This window comes from Bos javanicus, chromosome 17, assembly GCF_032452875.1.
Source record: "Bos javanicus breed banteng chromosome 17, ARS-OSU_banteng_1.0, whole genome shotgun sequence".
NCBI lineage: Eukaryota > Metazoa > Chordata > Mammalia > Artiodactyla > Bovidae > Bos > Bos javanicus.
In genome coordinates this window covers 5,560,097-5,574,828 of record NC_083884.1, presented here as the reverse complement: position 1 = coordinate 5,574,828, position 14,732 = coordinate 5,560,097, and the positions used below count along the sequence as shown (strand labels likewise).

At 45.0% G+C, this 14,732-nt stretch overlaps 1 protein-coding gene across 6 annotated transcripts in view; it reads right to left on the bottom strand.

The window, feature by feature from the left end:
• TMEM154 (transmembrane protein 154) overlaps window positions 1-14,732 on the bottom strand; it is a 53,184-nt gene that overhangs the window by 26,746 nt on the left and 11,706 nt on the right. For 3 of the 6 annotated variants that reach the window (XM_061383975.1, XM_061383978.1, XM_061383976.1), the window contains exons 2-3: window positions 380-637; window positions 253-291 (exon numbers count right to left, since the gene is read on the bottom strand). In XM_061383975.1, the coding sequence (XP_061239959.1) occupies window positions 253-291; window positions 380-637 (297 nt within the window). Of the gene's footprint in view, window positions 1-252; window positions 292-379; window positions 638-715; window positions 1,149-14,732 lie in introns of those variants that run through there. The other 3 variants (XM_061383974.1, XM_061383979.1, XM_061383977.1) reach the window with 3 other exon arrangements.

Below are 14,732 nucleotides of genomic sequence, written 5' to 3'. Positions count from 1 at the left end.
CCCAAATTACACAAGGCCCTCATCCAGGTTAGATACAGAGATGGAAGCTGTGTATTTCAATTTTCAGTTTAGGCTGAAGGCATTCTCTCTTTCTGTTTTTAAATAGAAAGGTATATGACATTTCTAAACTCTGGAAAATGTCACTGAAACAAGTCATCACTCATTATTTTATGTAGTTGCTTCACTTAAAAACATCTCAGTTTCTTTTCCCACCCCATCCCATCTCCAGGCAGGTGTTAGAATAATACTCACGTGTCTGTAAAACACTCTGAGATCCTTGGCTAGAGGGCTCTGTGTGGAAGCAGAAAGTATTGTTTTATCAATTATTCATGAACACATGGAGCAGTTGTCTAGAAATGAGAACGGGCAAAATATTTACCTTGTTTATTCCTTTTTCTTTTATGGTATATTACAAGGAGTATCGCTGATAGAAGTAGGAGAGACAGTAAAAGCACTGGGATCAACACCATTAATATAAACTCTAAGTGCTCTGTGTCTTCCTCAATCAGGGTAACATTTATATTGGTGATGTAAGGTTCTGTGGTCACTGAAGCAAGTGTGCTTAGAGCCTCTGACTCTTCATCCAGGACTCCTGTGCCTGGGAGCGCGTCTCCTGACAGTTCTGTGTCCTCCTCTCCTGTGGGAACACAAACAAAATTGAGACTGTCATGGAGACCAAGCTAGTACGGTATGTTTTCAATGATCTGAAACTTACCCTCCATGCATCCAGCAAGAAACTTGATCCACTGGATTTGGTCTTCCAGTTCAGCATGACACAGAGTATTGATCGAACATAAATGGAGCTCAAGCTGGGAGTACATTCAACATGGAACCAGAACCCAGAGATAAACCTCCCACAAAGGCAGGCAGTTCAGATGCACTTCAGCAAAGGGCATTGAGAAGCTTTGCAGTATCTAGCACAATATTCCAGGATATGCTATGCTGCTGCTAAGTCGCTTCAGTCGTGTCCAACTCTGTGCGACCCCAGAGACAGCAGCCCACCAGGCTCCCCCGTCCCTGGGATTCTCCAGGCAAGAACACTGGAGTGGGTTGCCATTTCCTTCTCCAATGCATGAAAGTGAAAAGTGAAAGTGAAGTCGTTCAGTCGTGTCCGACTCTTAGCGACCCCATGGACTGTAGCATACCAGGCTCCTCCATCCATGGGATTTTCCAGGCAAGAGTACTGGAGTGGGGTGCCACTGCCTTCTCCTAGATGCAGGAGACATGGGTTTGATCCCTGATCCAGGAAGTCTCTCACATGTCAAGGAGCAACTAAGCCGCAACTCCTGAGCCTGTACTCTAGAGCCCTGGTGATGCAACTGTTGAGCCCACTTCCACGGCTACTGATGCCCTCGTGCCCTAGAGCCTGTGCTCCCCAACGAGAGAAGCCGCCCATGAGAAACCTGTGCACCGCAACTAGAGAGTGTAGTCCCTGCTCTCCGCAGCTAGAGAAAGCCCTTGCGGGAGCAAAGACCCAACACGGACAAAAATCAACAAATAAATGTTTTTAAAAATACCATGTGTATTTTTCTTGTAAAGTGAAATTCTCAAGGGGATGTTCCCTTAAAAACTAAGGAAACTGCACCAACATTTAAATTTACTGAATAATATGACTCTTTAGAACCTGCCCTATTAATAGGTTTATTCTGTTGGGACTTTGGATTGTGCTGGAAAACCATCCTTTGGTTCATCACAGGACAGGAAAGGACTAGTAGCTAGGGGATTATTTGAAAAAATCCTTCCTCACCTGGCTCTGTCGTGACCACAGTCAGGTTTTCCTCTCATCGTGGTACTACAGCGTTGCCTATCATTCAGGTGGGAACCAATTGTGAAAAAGAGCATATTAGCTGAGGCTACAACAATGAGATAATTTATATGAAAGTTCTTCCTAAGGTGAAAGATACTCTTGAAATGAAGATGTCCACTGCCTGAAGCTACGCTCAGTACTGCAGGTTAGGCCACCTCCCAGAGAATGACCGACGGGCCACAGCATGGCCAGCTTAGGCCTTAGCTCTCCACATGTCAAATATAAAAATATTTGTTTGATCACAGTCTAATTTTTCAGCTATATAAACACTTCAATTTCCCCACGACCAGGGGATCCACTTGGTAATCATATCAGTCAATGCCACCCCAAACAATCAGAATCAATTACAAACTGCTAAGTAACTGGTATTCCTCATGTGTATACACCAAAAGCAGGACTCAAAAAATATCTACCATTTATTGACTCCTGTCCTCACGGTTAAGTGACCTCATTCTACATTTATGTCTTTGAAATAAGGTAAGTCAATAATGTATTTGTTGAAAGATTTGACATATCACTCTGCTCGCAGAACTATCGAATCAAACATCATTCTTCATTGGTAACCTAGGCCAGCAAAGACGGTATGCCGCGAGGGGAATGGTGGGCCACAGGGACAGTGGCACATACACACATGTGGTTGGTGATGAGGACCTTCCTCCAATACCCAGACCTTCTTCTTATTTCTTTTGTTTATTTACTTCTGCCATTGCTATTGCTACTGCTACTATTTCATGCTAACTTTTACAAGTAATTTACTGAGAGCCAAGTCTTATGCTCTGCCTTGTGCCAGATTATCTCATTTTGTTCCCATCACTTTTTCAGATAGCAGCTGCGGCAGGGAGGTTACACAACTAGCCCATACCCACAAAGTTATCGTGGAGGAGTGAAGATTTAAACCCCGGAGGGCCGATAGAAGAACTTGAGCTTGGAACCTCACATGGTACTTTCCTTCCCATCAGGCAGGAATGGGATGATTACAAATGATGAAGTGGTGACCAAGAGAGGGAGCCTCACGTTCTTGCCCCTCAGCCCACACGAAGGCAGATTTCTGGCACAAAGAGGGAGGGAGGGCTCTCACTGGGCTCCCAGGGCCACGCGGCTGTGAGCAGAACTGCCCAGAGGACAGGATCCTTCCAGCCTCTCCACGGAAGGTGGACTAGTTCCCAGTAGAACACACAGCACTCTCAGTCACACCTGCCCCAGAAGAGGAGAGAATTGGAAAGGAAATAAGCTAGCAAGAATCATGAGGCTGTTGGACAATCGGCATGAAAGAGAAATGGAGACGCTCACAGATGGTCCTGGCTTGTGCACATTTCTTTCTTAGCACAAGTGACAGAGCTGGTGACAAGTGGCTCTTAGTGACGTTCTGGGGTGAAATTTTCTCCCCAGCACCCCTCACACACACTCTAACATGTTCTCCATTTAACCATCATTTACTCTCTCTGATTCTTTAGTGATTGTTTAAATAAATGAGTCAAGGGTTCTCTGTGTATGCTTTTTCTTTACCCTGCAAGTCTTCATCTTCACACACGCCTGTGACAACCTTCCTCATACCCTTCCCTCCCCAAACAATACTGTGATAGCTTCAAATAACAAATAACAGTCATTTATTAGATGTTGATAGAGTATTCTGGTACCAGGATAAATACGCACCATCTAACAATCTTCCCAAGTTCATTGTTCACAATACAAACAAAGAAACAGTCTCAAATGTCTCGCCCTGTGGCATAACCCTGATATTTACACTGGCAGTTCTACTGATACACAGGATTTTTTAAAAAACTGTTATTGAAGTACAAAGAATAGCAAGGAGAGATAAGAAAGCCTTCCTCAGTGATCAAAGCGAAGAAAGAGGAAAACAATAGAATGGGAAAGACTAGAGATCTCTTCAAGAAAATTAGAGATACCAAGGGAACATTTCATGCAAAGAAGGGCTCAATAAAGGACAGAAATGGTATGGACCTAACAGAAACAGAAGATATTAAGAAGAGGTGGCAAGAATACACAGACGAACTGTACAAAAAATATCTTCACGACCCAGATAACCACAATGGTGTGATCACTCACCTAGAGCCAGACAGCCTTGAATGTGAAGTCAAGTGGGCCTTAGAAAGCATCACTACGAACAAAGCTAGTGGAGGTGATGGAATTCTAGTTGAGCTATTTCAAATCCTAAAAGATGATGCTGTGAAGTGCTGCACTCAGAATCCAGCAAATTTGGAAAATTCAGCAGTGACCATAGGACTGGAAAAGGTCGGTTTTCATTCCAATCCCAAAGAAAGGCAATGCCAAAGAATACTTAAAGTACCGCCCAATTGGAGTCATCTCAAATGCTAGCAAAGTAATGCTCAAAATTTTCCAAGCCAGGCTTCATCAGTATATGAACTGTATTCAAGCTGGATTTAGGCAGAGAAGCCAGAGATCAAATTGCCATTGGATCATCGATAAAGCAAGACAGTTCCAGAAAAACATCTACTTCTGCTTTATTGACTATGCCAAAGCCTTTGACTGTGTGGATCATGACAAACTGTGGAAAATCCTGAAAGAGATGGGAATACCAGACCATCTGACTTGCCTCCTGAGAAACCTGTATGCAGGTCAAGAAGCAACAGTTAGAACTGGACATGGAACAACAGAGTGGTTCCAAATTGAGAAAAGAGTAAATCAAGGCTATATACTGTCACTGTGCTTATTTAACTTATATGCAGAGTACATCATGAGAAATGCTGGGCTGCATGAAGCACAAGCTGGAATCAAGATTGCCGGGAGAAATATCAATAACCTCAGATACACAGATGATATCACACTTATGGCAGAAAGCAAAAAAGAACTAAAAAGCCTCTTGATGAAAGTGAAATAGGAGAGTGAAAAAGTTGGCTTAAAGTTCAACATTCACAAAACTAAGATCATGGCATCCAGTCCCATCACTTCATGGGAAATAGATGGGGAAACAATGAAAACAGTGACAGACCTTTTTTTTTCGGTGGGGGGGTGGGACTCCAAAATCACTGCAGATGGTGACTGCAGCCATGAAATTAAGACACTTGCTCCTTGGAAGACAAGCTATGACCAACCTAGATAGCATATTAAAAAGCAGAGACATTACTTTGCCAACAAAGGTCCATCTAGTCAAGCCTATGGTTTTTCCAGTAGTCATGTATGAATGTGAGAGTTGGACTGTGAAGAAAGCTGAGCACTGAAGAATTGATGCTTTTGAACTGTGGTGTTGGAAAAGACTCTTGAGAGTCCCTTGGACTGCAAGGAGATCCAACCCAGTCCATTGTAAAGGAAATCAGTCCTGAGTATTCATTGGAAGGACTGATGTTGAAGCTGAAATTCCAATACTTTGGCTACCTGATGTGAAGCACTGACTCATTTGAAAAGACCCTGATGCTGGGCAAGACTGAAGGCGGGAAGAGAAGGGGACAACAAAGGATGAGATGGTTGGATGGCATCACTGACTCAATGGACATGAGTTTGAGTAAACTCCGGGAGTTGGTGATGGGCAGGGAGGCCTGGCGTGCTGTGGTCCATGGGGTTGCAAAGAGTCAGACATGACTGAGTGACTGAACTGAATTTAACTGAATATTCTTTTCCATTATGGCTTATAATTGGATATTCAATGTAGTAGGACTTTATTGTTTATCCATTCTATGTATAATGGTTTGCATCTGTTAATCCCAAACTCCCAATCCTTCCTTCCCTCCCCTCCCCTTCTCCCCCTTGGCAACCATAAGCCTGTGCAACCATAACCCTTGGCAACCATAAGCCTGTGCAACCATAACCCTTGGCAACCATAAGCCTGTGCAACCATAACCCTTGGCAACCATAAGCCTGTGCAACCATAACCCTTGGCACATAAGTCTGTGTCTGTTTCTCTTTGTACGTAGGTCCATGTGTGTCGTATTTTAGAGTCCATGTGTAAGTGATATTATAAAATATTTGTCTTCCTCTCTCTGATTTATTTCACTTAAGGCAATAAATAATCTTCATTATAGGTTCACCTATGCTGCTGAAAATGGCATCTTCTTTTTCGTGCCTGAGTGATGTTCCATGTCTTCTTTATGCACTCATCAGCGATGGGCGTCGAGGCTGTCTCCACGTCTTGGTCACTGTAGACAGTGCGTCTGTGAACGCAGGGGTGCCGGTGACCCACAGGGCTGTGAGGCTGCCCGCCCTTGAGCGCGGTTGCCCATGACAGTGGGGCTCTACTCACTCAGCAATTATGGGGATTTGGTAAATCCCCTTAATGGCTAAATGTTCTAATCTGTACAACTAAGGATTGGCTAAATGTTCTAGGCTCGTCTCTGTCTCCCCAAGTTCCCCTCTAGTTCCACATCTCTGTGTTGATTCGGAAGCATTTATCTTGTCTTCAGTTTGACTTTTTGACAGGCGCTGCAAACACAGCGCTAAGTTGAGAGAGGACGCTTCACGACACCCTTTCCTCAGTTTTCCCCAGAGGTAACCACTCTTTCCTGCCGCCTTCCAGAAAACTCTCTGCATATACTAGTATAAGTATCATTTCCTGTTTCCTTTTTTAACACAAATGGTAGCAAACGTTATATAGTGTGCTGCCCCTTGGTTTTGTTTTGTTTTGTTTTCACTTAAAATTAGATTTTGAGGATTATTCCATGTCTGTATCTAGAGAGTTGCCTTTTCCTCCCATTATTTGCTGTATCGCCATCTATTCCTGTTGACGGGGACTCAGGTCCTTTCTTTGTTTGGAAGTTTGTGTTTCCCATGGCCACAGTCACACCAGCACACCTGCCAGTTTGCTCGTGTGCAGCACCATCTCCAGAGTGGGGAGAGGGCGAGCGTGCAGCGCCAAACTACTCTTGGGGGTCTGCCCTAACATCTACTCCACAACAACACCAGCCCAGTGCCCACACAATGAGGACTGGCAGAAACTACACTGGGGAAGGGCTGGTACCCAGGGCATCTCTGATGGGAAAGTTGAAAACATTGGGGATCAGCCCAAGAGTTTGTGCCAAGAACATCAAATGTCCTCAAAGGAGGAGCTGAAAACCTGGGGCGGGCCACGTATCAAGTCCCTGCTGCTGCTAAGTCGCTTCAGTCGTGTCCGACTCTGTGTGACCCCATAGACGGCAGCCCACTAGGCTCCTCTGTCCCTGGGATTCTCCAGGCAAGAACACTGGAGTGGGTTGCCATTGCCTTCTCCAATGCATGAAAGTGAAAAGTGAAAGCAAAGTCGCTCAGTCGTGCCCAACTCTTAGCGACCCCATGGACTGCAGCCTACCAGGCTCCTCCATCCATGGGATTTTCCAGGCAAGAGTACTGGAGTGGGGTGCCATTGCCTTCTCCGATCAAGTCCCTAGCCAGGAGTAAGTCACACGGGGGACAGAGGTGGAGACCAGAGACGATCCCGAGGTCACAAGAGCAGGGCGGGAGTGGAGCCAAGGAGGGCAGGTTGGGAATTTCTCCCAAGCATGACAGCGGTTCCCCCTGTGACCTGCGGGCTGAGAGCAGCTCCTAAACCAGTGGATCACCGTGTGGCCCAGACAGCCCCCTGCGCCTTGCCTTTTCTAGGAAACACTAGGTCAGGCCCATAACCGTCAGTGGTGAGTTCCTGTGGAAGCCATCCTACCATCCCATGCTTCTTGGTAAAAGTACAACATTTTAGAAACTCAGAGGTCCACCTCCACAATGGACGAACCCACACTCTTTCCGGAAGTGAGTCTGCAGCGCATCGCCTGCATAATGTACAGGGCCGGTTCCTGTGCTGAGTGCCGACTGGATGGATGTCTTCTTGCATCGTGGGGCCTGGAAAGAGCCTCTTTCTCCTCCAGTTGTACCTTTCCTAAAAGGCCCCAAAGGGGGCCACCAGCCCAGCCCACCCCACAGTGATCACACGAAGGGTAGAGGCATCCGAGCTGCGAGATGCTGTGTCCCACAGGGGCCTCCTTCTCACTGGCCTTGGAAGGTCGCTATTCATCCTCCGCCCAGTCTGTTTTCCCATTCTAGACTGATCTGTTCTCTGTTCCCCAGGAGACTCATCTGTCCGGTATAACTTCTCTATTTTATTATTGTCTTTCTATCTACAAGAGGACGTATTTCAGAAAAGAGGGGTGGGGCCTGGGGGTGGGGGCAGAGTGTAAAACTGAAGAAGCTGCAGAAAAAAAAGAGGTTCAAGCCTGAGAAGGGATAGTGGCAGCCGCCGGCAAAGTGCAGAAGAGAAGAAAGCGGAAGAAAGAACCGGACTTGCTGTTGAAACCAGAAGGGCTGTGGGCAGGGCTGCGGATGTGACCTTGAACCTGGCCAGCGCTGGGGGCGGGGGAGGGGGTGGGACTCAACGCAGGTCTGCTAGGACTCTCCTCTTCCAGGGGCCTCCCATGCAAAGCCTCCCCAGAGCGATCTTTTCACCATCTCTCTCTCTCCTCACAAAATGGAGCATTAACAGGAGGTGATGGGAATGGTCATTCAAGCAATGAAATTAAGCTGCAATATTCATTTTACTTTTAATCTTAAAATTACCAGATAACTGGACAGTGCACAGAGTCACAAAAGACTATAATATCCATACAAACACAGCTGGGATGTGTGTCTCAGACATCCGGTGAGGACTCTGGGGGGGATCCTCATACGTGGGCAAAGGGAGGAAATGCCCGAGGTGAGCCTGGCAGCTCGGCAACCAAGCAGGCACCTCGCCCCCTTGTTGCCGCCCCACACTTTGTCCCCAAGTAGAAGTGACTCTGCTTCCTGGTGAAGCAAACTCACTAACTTCTCCTTTTGAAAGTGGAACAAATGCACAATCAAGCTCTCATGTTTAAAGTTTAAACGAAAGTGTTATATAGCCACTGAAAGGTTGGCACACTCGTATTACAACGTAAAATATAACACTGGCGAGAGAATATTATTAAACTCAGAATGTCAGAAGCATACTGGACCTCAGTCAGATGCCCCATTCTTTCACTTACATTGATTCCAACACGCAGATGGTTGAAACCATCTTATAATTCAGGTAGTGAAATGAAACACACACCCACACACACCCACACACTCACACACACACCCACAGAGCAGGTATCAGGTAGTCAAATGCTGTCCTGCTCGGTGGAGAAACTTGATTTAGGATTTCAGGATGCTCAAGAAAACCAAGCCAAAGAAGCCTACCCACTTTCCATTAACCCTGTACCTCTGTCTATGGAAAAGAGCCAGATTCGTAGGAAGGCAGGATCAAACCAAACTGAGACACCCTCCAGCTTCTCAGCTTCGGCTGAGTATTAGTCACCTGGGGACCTTTCAGCCCAGCCCTAGTCAGTACATCCGAATACCTGTGGTATTCGGTCTGAACCCAGGTCTCAGAATCCTTTACAGACTCCAGTGTGCAGCCAAGCTTGAGGACCATGGCTCCAAACCCTGTCCACTCCTGACCTTCCCCAGCCTACACCTCTTTCTCTATGTTCCTTCTTGGTGAACCGGAGGAGAATCGGGGTAGGGAGTGGATTCCCAGCTCCCGGCAGCTGCCCACTGTGTCATAAGAACATAATCGTTTAAAAAGCATCGCTGAAGCCTTGACCCTCTGAGAGCCTCTGGCCTGGATATACTAGAGAGAGCTGTGACAATCATGCCTTATTATGTGACTACGAGGCATTAATGAGAGATCATGCCGGAGCTTAAAACCTCACCTCAAGCAAAAGTAACCGCTGGACTACCCACACAGCAGTCCACCTACATCAGCGTGTACCAGAATCACCAGGAGGGTGCCCCCACCCCCCAACACTCACGGCTAGACATTGTCCCCAGAGCTTCTGATTCAGCAGGTCTGTGATGGGACCAGGAACTTTCACCTCTAATAAAACGCTCATGCTGCTGGTCTAGGGGCCATACCTTGAGAACCATGGTTTGAGTGGCGCAGACAACCTCACGGGGTTGCGTTTAGCTATCAGTCACACCCATGGCTGCTCACGGCACTCTGCACACTGACAGCGCCTGGTGCTGTTTAAGGTCCACTCAAAACCGGTTCCCGAGGACATCCGAGGTCGTGGCCTGGGCAACGGTATGTTATTAAAGCTCCCTAGGTGAGTCCATTAAGTATTTATGCTGGCCTGAAAATTACTGAGTTAAATCATAATTCAATTAACTTTAATTTGCTGTTATTCATGAAGACAGTCTATTCGCTTCAAAGATGACTGGAGAACCCTACAGAGAAAGACGTCTTTGGGAGCAAAATTAATAAGGTGTACTCTGGAATTGAAATTGGAAGGAAAGAATAAAACTGTCACTACTTGCAGATCACATGATACTTTATATAAAAACCCTAAAGCCTCCAGCTCCAAACTATTAGAACTAATGAATTAATTCAGCAAAGTTTCAGGATACAAGATGAATATATAGAAAACTGTTGTATTTCTATACACTAATAATGAACTATCAGAAAGAGAAAGTTTTCTAAAATCCTGTTTAAAATTGTATCAGAAAGAATTAAATACCGTGGAATAAACTTAACCAAGGAGGTGAAAGACCTATACACTGAAAACTATAAAACACTGATGAAAGAAATTGAAGACGATACAAAAAAATGAAAAGATATCCTATACTCTTGGATTGGAAGAATTAATACTATTAAAATGGCCACACTACCCAAAATAATCTACAGGTTTAATGCAATTCCTATCAAAATACCCATGACATTTTTCACAGAACTAGAACAACTAATCCTACAATTCATATGGAACCATAAAAGACCCAGAATCATGAAAGAAATCCCGAAGAAAAAGAACAAAGCTGGAAGCAAACCCTCCCAGATTTCAGAATACACCACAATATATTTTTAGATCTGTCTCTCAAGGCAAAAGAAATAAACAAATAGGACCTAATTACTGAAAAGTTTTTGCACAGCAAAGGAAACCACCTACAAAACAAAAAGACAATCTACAGAATGTGCAAAAATATTTGCAAATGATATGACTGACAAGAGATTAATATCCAAAATATGTAAACAGCTCACACAACTCAATATCAAAAAAACAAATAACCCAATCAGAAAATGGGCAGTGGACCTGAAGATATGTTTCCAAAGAAGACGTACAATGACCAACAGGCACAAGAAAAGATGCTCAGTATCACTAATTATAAGGAAATGCTAATCAAAACCACAGTGAGATACTACCTCACACCTGTCAGTATGGCCATCATCAAAAAGTCTACAAATAACAAATGTTGACGAGGGTGTGGAGAAAAGGGAACCCTCCTACACTGTTGGTGGGAACGTACGTTGATGCAGCCACTGTGGAGAACAATATGAAATATTCTCAAAAAACTAAAAATAGAACTCCCATGTGATCCAGCATATACTATATATATATATATATATATATCCAATATATACTCCGGGTATATATTCAGAAAATACTAATTTAAAAAGATGCATGTATCCCAATCGTCACAGCAGCACTACTTACAACAGCCAAGATATGGAAGCAACCCAAGTGTCCATCAACAGACGAACAGGTGAAGATGCGGGACATGTAGACAGTGGGGTGCCACTCAGCCGTGAAAGCATGAAATTCCGCCTTCTGCGGCAGCATGGATGGGCCAAGAGAATATGATGCGTAGTGAGATAAGTCAGATGAGAGTGCTGTATGATATCGCTCATACGTGGAATCTGAACAGAAATAGATTTACAGATACAGAAAACAAACTAGTGGTTACAGTGAGGAGACCGAAGTGGGGAGGGACAGATTAGAGATACGGGGCTAAGAGAGGCAGACTACTGTATAAAATAGATCAGCAGTACAGACATATTGTACAACACAGGGAATCACAGCCATTGAAAGTGAAGAAAGGGAAAGTGGCTCAGTCGTGTCCAACTCTTTGCGACCCTATGGACTATACAGTCCATGAAATTCTCCAGGCCAGAATACTGGAGTGGGTAGCCTTTCTCTTCTCCAGGGGATCTTCCCAACCTAGAGATCAAACCCAAGTCTCCAGCAGCAGGCAGATTCTTTACCAGCTGAGCCACAGGGAAGGCCAAGAATACTGGAGTGGGTAGCCCATCCCTTCTCCAGTGGATCTTCCTAACCCAGGAATCCAACTGGGGTCTCCTGCATTGCAGGCAGATTCTTTACCAACTGAGCTATCAGGGAAGCCCATTATCTTGTAATAACTTGCAGTATAATCTATAAAAATACTGAACCATTATGCTGTACACCTAAAACTAATATAATAATGTAAATTGACTCCAGAAAAACATCTATTTCTGCTTTACTGACTATGCCAAAGCCTTTGACTGTGTGCATCACAATAAACTGTGGAAAATTCTGAAAGAGATGGGAATACCAGACCACCTGACCTGCCTCTTGAGAAACCTATATGCAGGTCAGGAAGCAACAGTTAGAACTGGACATGGAACAACAGACTGGTTCCAAATAGGAAAAGGAGTACGTCAAGGCTGTATATTGTCACTCTGCTTATTTAACTTATACGCACAGTACATCATGAGAAACGCTGGGCTAGAAGAAGCACAAGCTGGAATCAAGATTGCTGGGAGAAATATCAATAACCTCAGATATGCACATGACACCACCCTTATGGCAGAAAGTGAAGAGGAAATAAAAAGCCTCTTGATAAAAGTGAAAGAGGAGAGTGAAAAAGTTGGCTTAAAGCTCAACATTCAGAAAACTAAGATCATGGCATCCAGTCCCATCACTTCATGGGAAATAGATGGGGGAGCAGTGGAAACAGTGTCAAACTTTATTTTTGGGGGCTCCAAAATCACTGCAGATGGTGACTGCAGCCATGAAATTAAGACGCTTACTCCCTGGAAGGAAAGTTATGACCAACCTAGATAACATATCCAAAAGCAGAGATATTACTTTGCCAACAAAGGTTCGTCTAGTCAAGGCTATGGTTTTTCCAGTGGTCATGTATGGATGTGAGAGTTGGACTGTGAAGAAAGCTGAGCACCAAAGAATTAATGCTTTTGAACTGTGGTGTTGGAGAAGACTCTTGAGAGTCCCTTGGACTGCAAGGAGATCCAACCAGTCCATTCTGAAGGAGATCAGCCCTGGGATTTCTTTGGAAGGAATGATGCTAAAGCTGAAACTCCAATACTTTGGCCACCTGATGCGAAGAGTTGACTCATTGGAAAAGACTCTGATGCTGGGAGGGATTGGGGGCAGGAGGAGAAGGGGACAAAAGAGGATGAGATGGCTGGATGGCATCACTGCCTCGATGCATGTGAGTTTGAGTGAACTCTGGGAGTTGGTGATAGACAGGGAGGCCTGGAGTGCTGCAATTCATGGGGTCGCGGAGAGTCGGACATGACTGAGCAACTGAACTGAACTGAACTGAAATCGAGTATACCTTAACAATAAAAATACCTGTGTATGTACTTGTCAAACAGTCTATTTTTTTTTTAATCAGTTGTTCAGCATCTGTGACATCTGACTGCGATGTGGTCAGGGGCAAAATGGGAATAAAACAGGAACAAACAACATTACCAGACACCCCAGGCCCCAGCCAGACTGTTGGGGAGGATGGCTATGCTGATGCAGGGGTTACTGATGCCAAGTGGACGAACCACATCCTTGATGTCAGGGCTCTGGCGTGGACCAGAGGCTGCCCTGGGACACCATGCCACTGGGAGCATGGGGCACGTTCTCAAGGGCAAGTCCCTTCTCTAGTTCACTTGGTTTTGAAATAGTACTGTGAACTGTTTATTATCTGAAGTGATTTCTCCCCTGTACCTGTTCATTTATTGGCTGTCTTCTCCACCATCGCCCCCCCGCATCTCTCTGCAGCACAGGGAGCCCTGTCTGCCGGGTGGCTGCTGTTTATTGAATAGTTGTTTAGGAGAAAGGCCAGATGAGTCGGAGGCAAAGTGCTAGACAGGCATCACGCCTTTTTATCAAGAGTTGGGTATCTTCTTCTTCAATCAACCCCCTTCCAGGAACACGCACAGTGTGTGCTTAGTCAGAGACAGAAAAGGGATCTACAGCAGTTTTCTCAGAAACGCATCTGAATTTTTAAAAAAAAAAACACTGGGAAATGAGAGGAACTGAGTGAAAAGACAAGAACCTCTAATAATGAGATCTCACGTTTCTAGCTTCTGGGGTTTTCTTTCTGTTGGTTGGCTTTGGTTTTGCAATCAGGTGTGTCTTAGGGTTCACCCCATAAAGTCCGAGCGACTGAACCCTCTCTGGAGAGCAGGACTAGGGGTGGAGGGACTCTTAATTCCTCTGTAAGCTCTGTTCACTAATACTGGACAACTTTTAATAAGTGAAAATATTCACTCAGGATGTTTTTTCTGACATTATGCTTGAAGAAGAATAAACAGTTGGTTGAACAGACTCAGTGCAAAATTAGCGAAGGTTAGTGGCAGAATCCCCACTCCAGTGTTCTTGCCTGGAGAATCCCAGGGGCGGGGGAGCCTGGTGGGCTGCCGTCTGTGGGGTCGCACAGAGTCAGACACGACTGAAGTGCCTTAGCAGCAGCAGCAGTGGCAGATTGTAAGCAACAAAGTCTGGGCAAAGCAGTGTCTGTGTTTCCTATACCCTTTCTCTTCAGCCATCAGATGACCAAAGGTCACAGTACCTCACGTGGAAGAAAGCAGCGTCTCTTTTGCTGATTCTGAGGAGGTCATCTGATGAAGGCCTTCATACACTAGTCTGCTCTGGGAAAGCACCTGTGAAGCTGGGCTGTGATTTACCCTGTTGCTTTGAGAAGCAGCCCTGCAACTGCAATCTACCCTCAGGTTACAACATCCTATCATATAACTACATACACAACATGCCTACTCATATGTGGAAACTAATTTTGTATCACAGATGAACTTTTTTTTTTTTTTTTTACTAAACAGAAGCAGACTTACAGATTTTGAAAACAAACATGGTTACCAAAGGGGAAAGTGAGGGTAGGTGAGGGATAAATCGGGAGCTTGGCATAAACATATGCAAGCAACTAT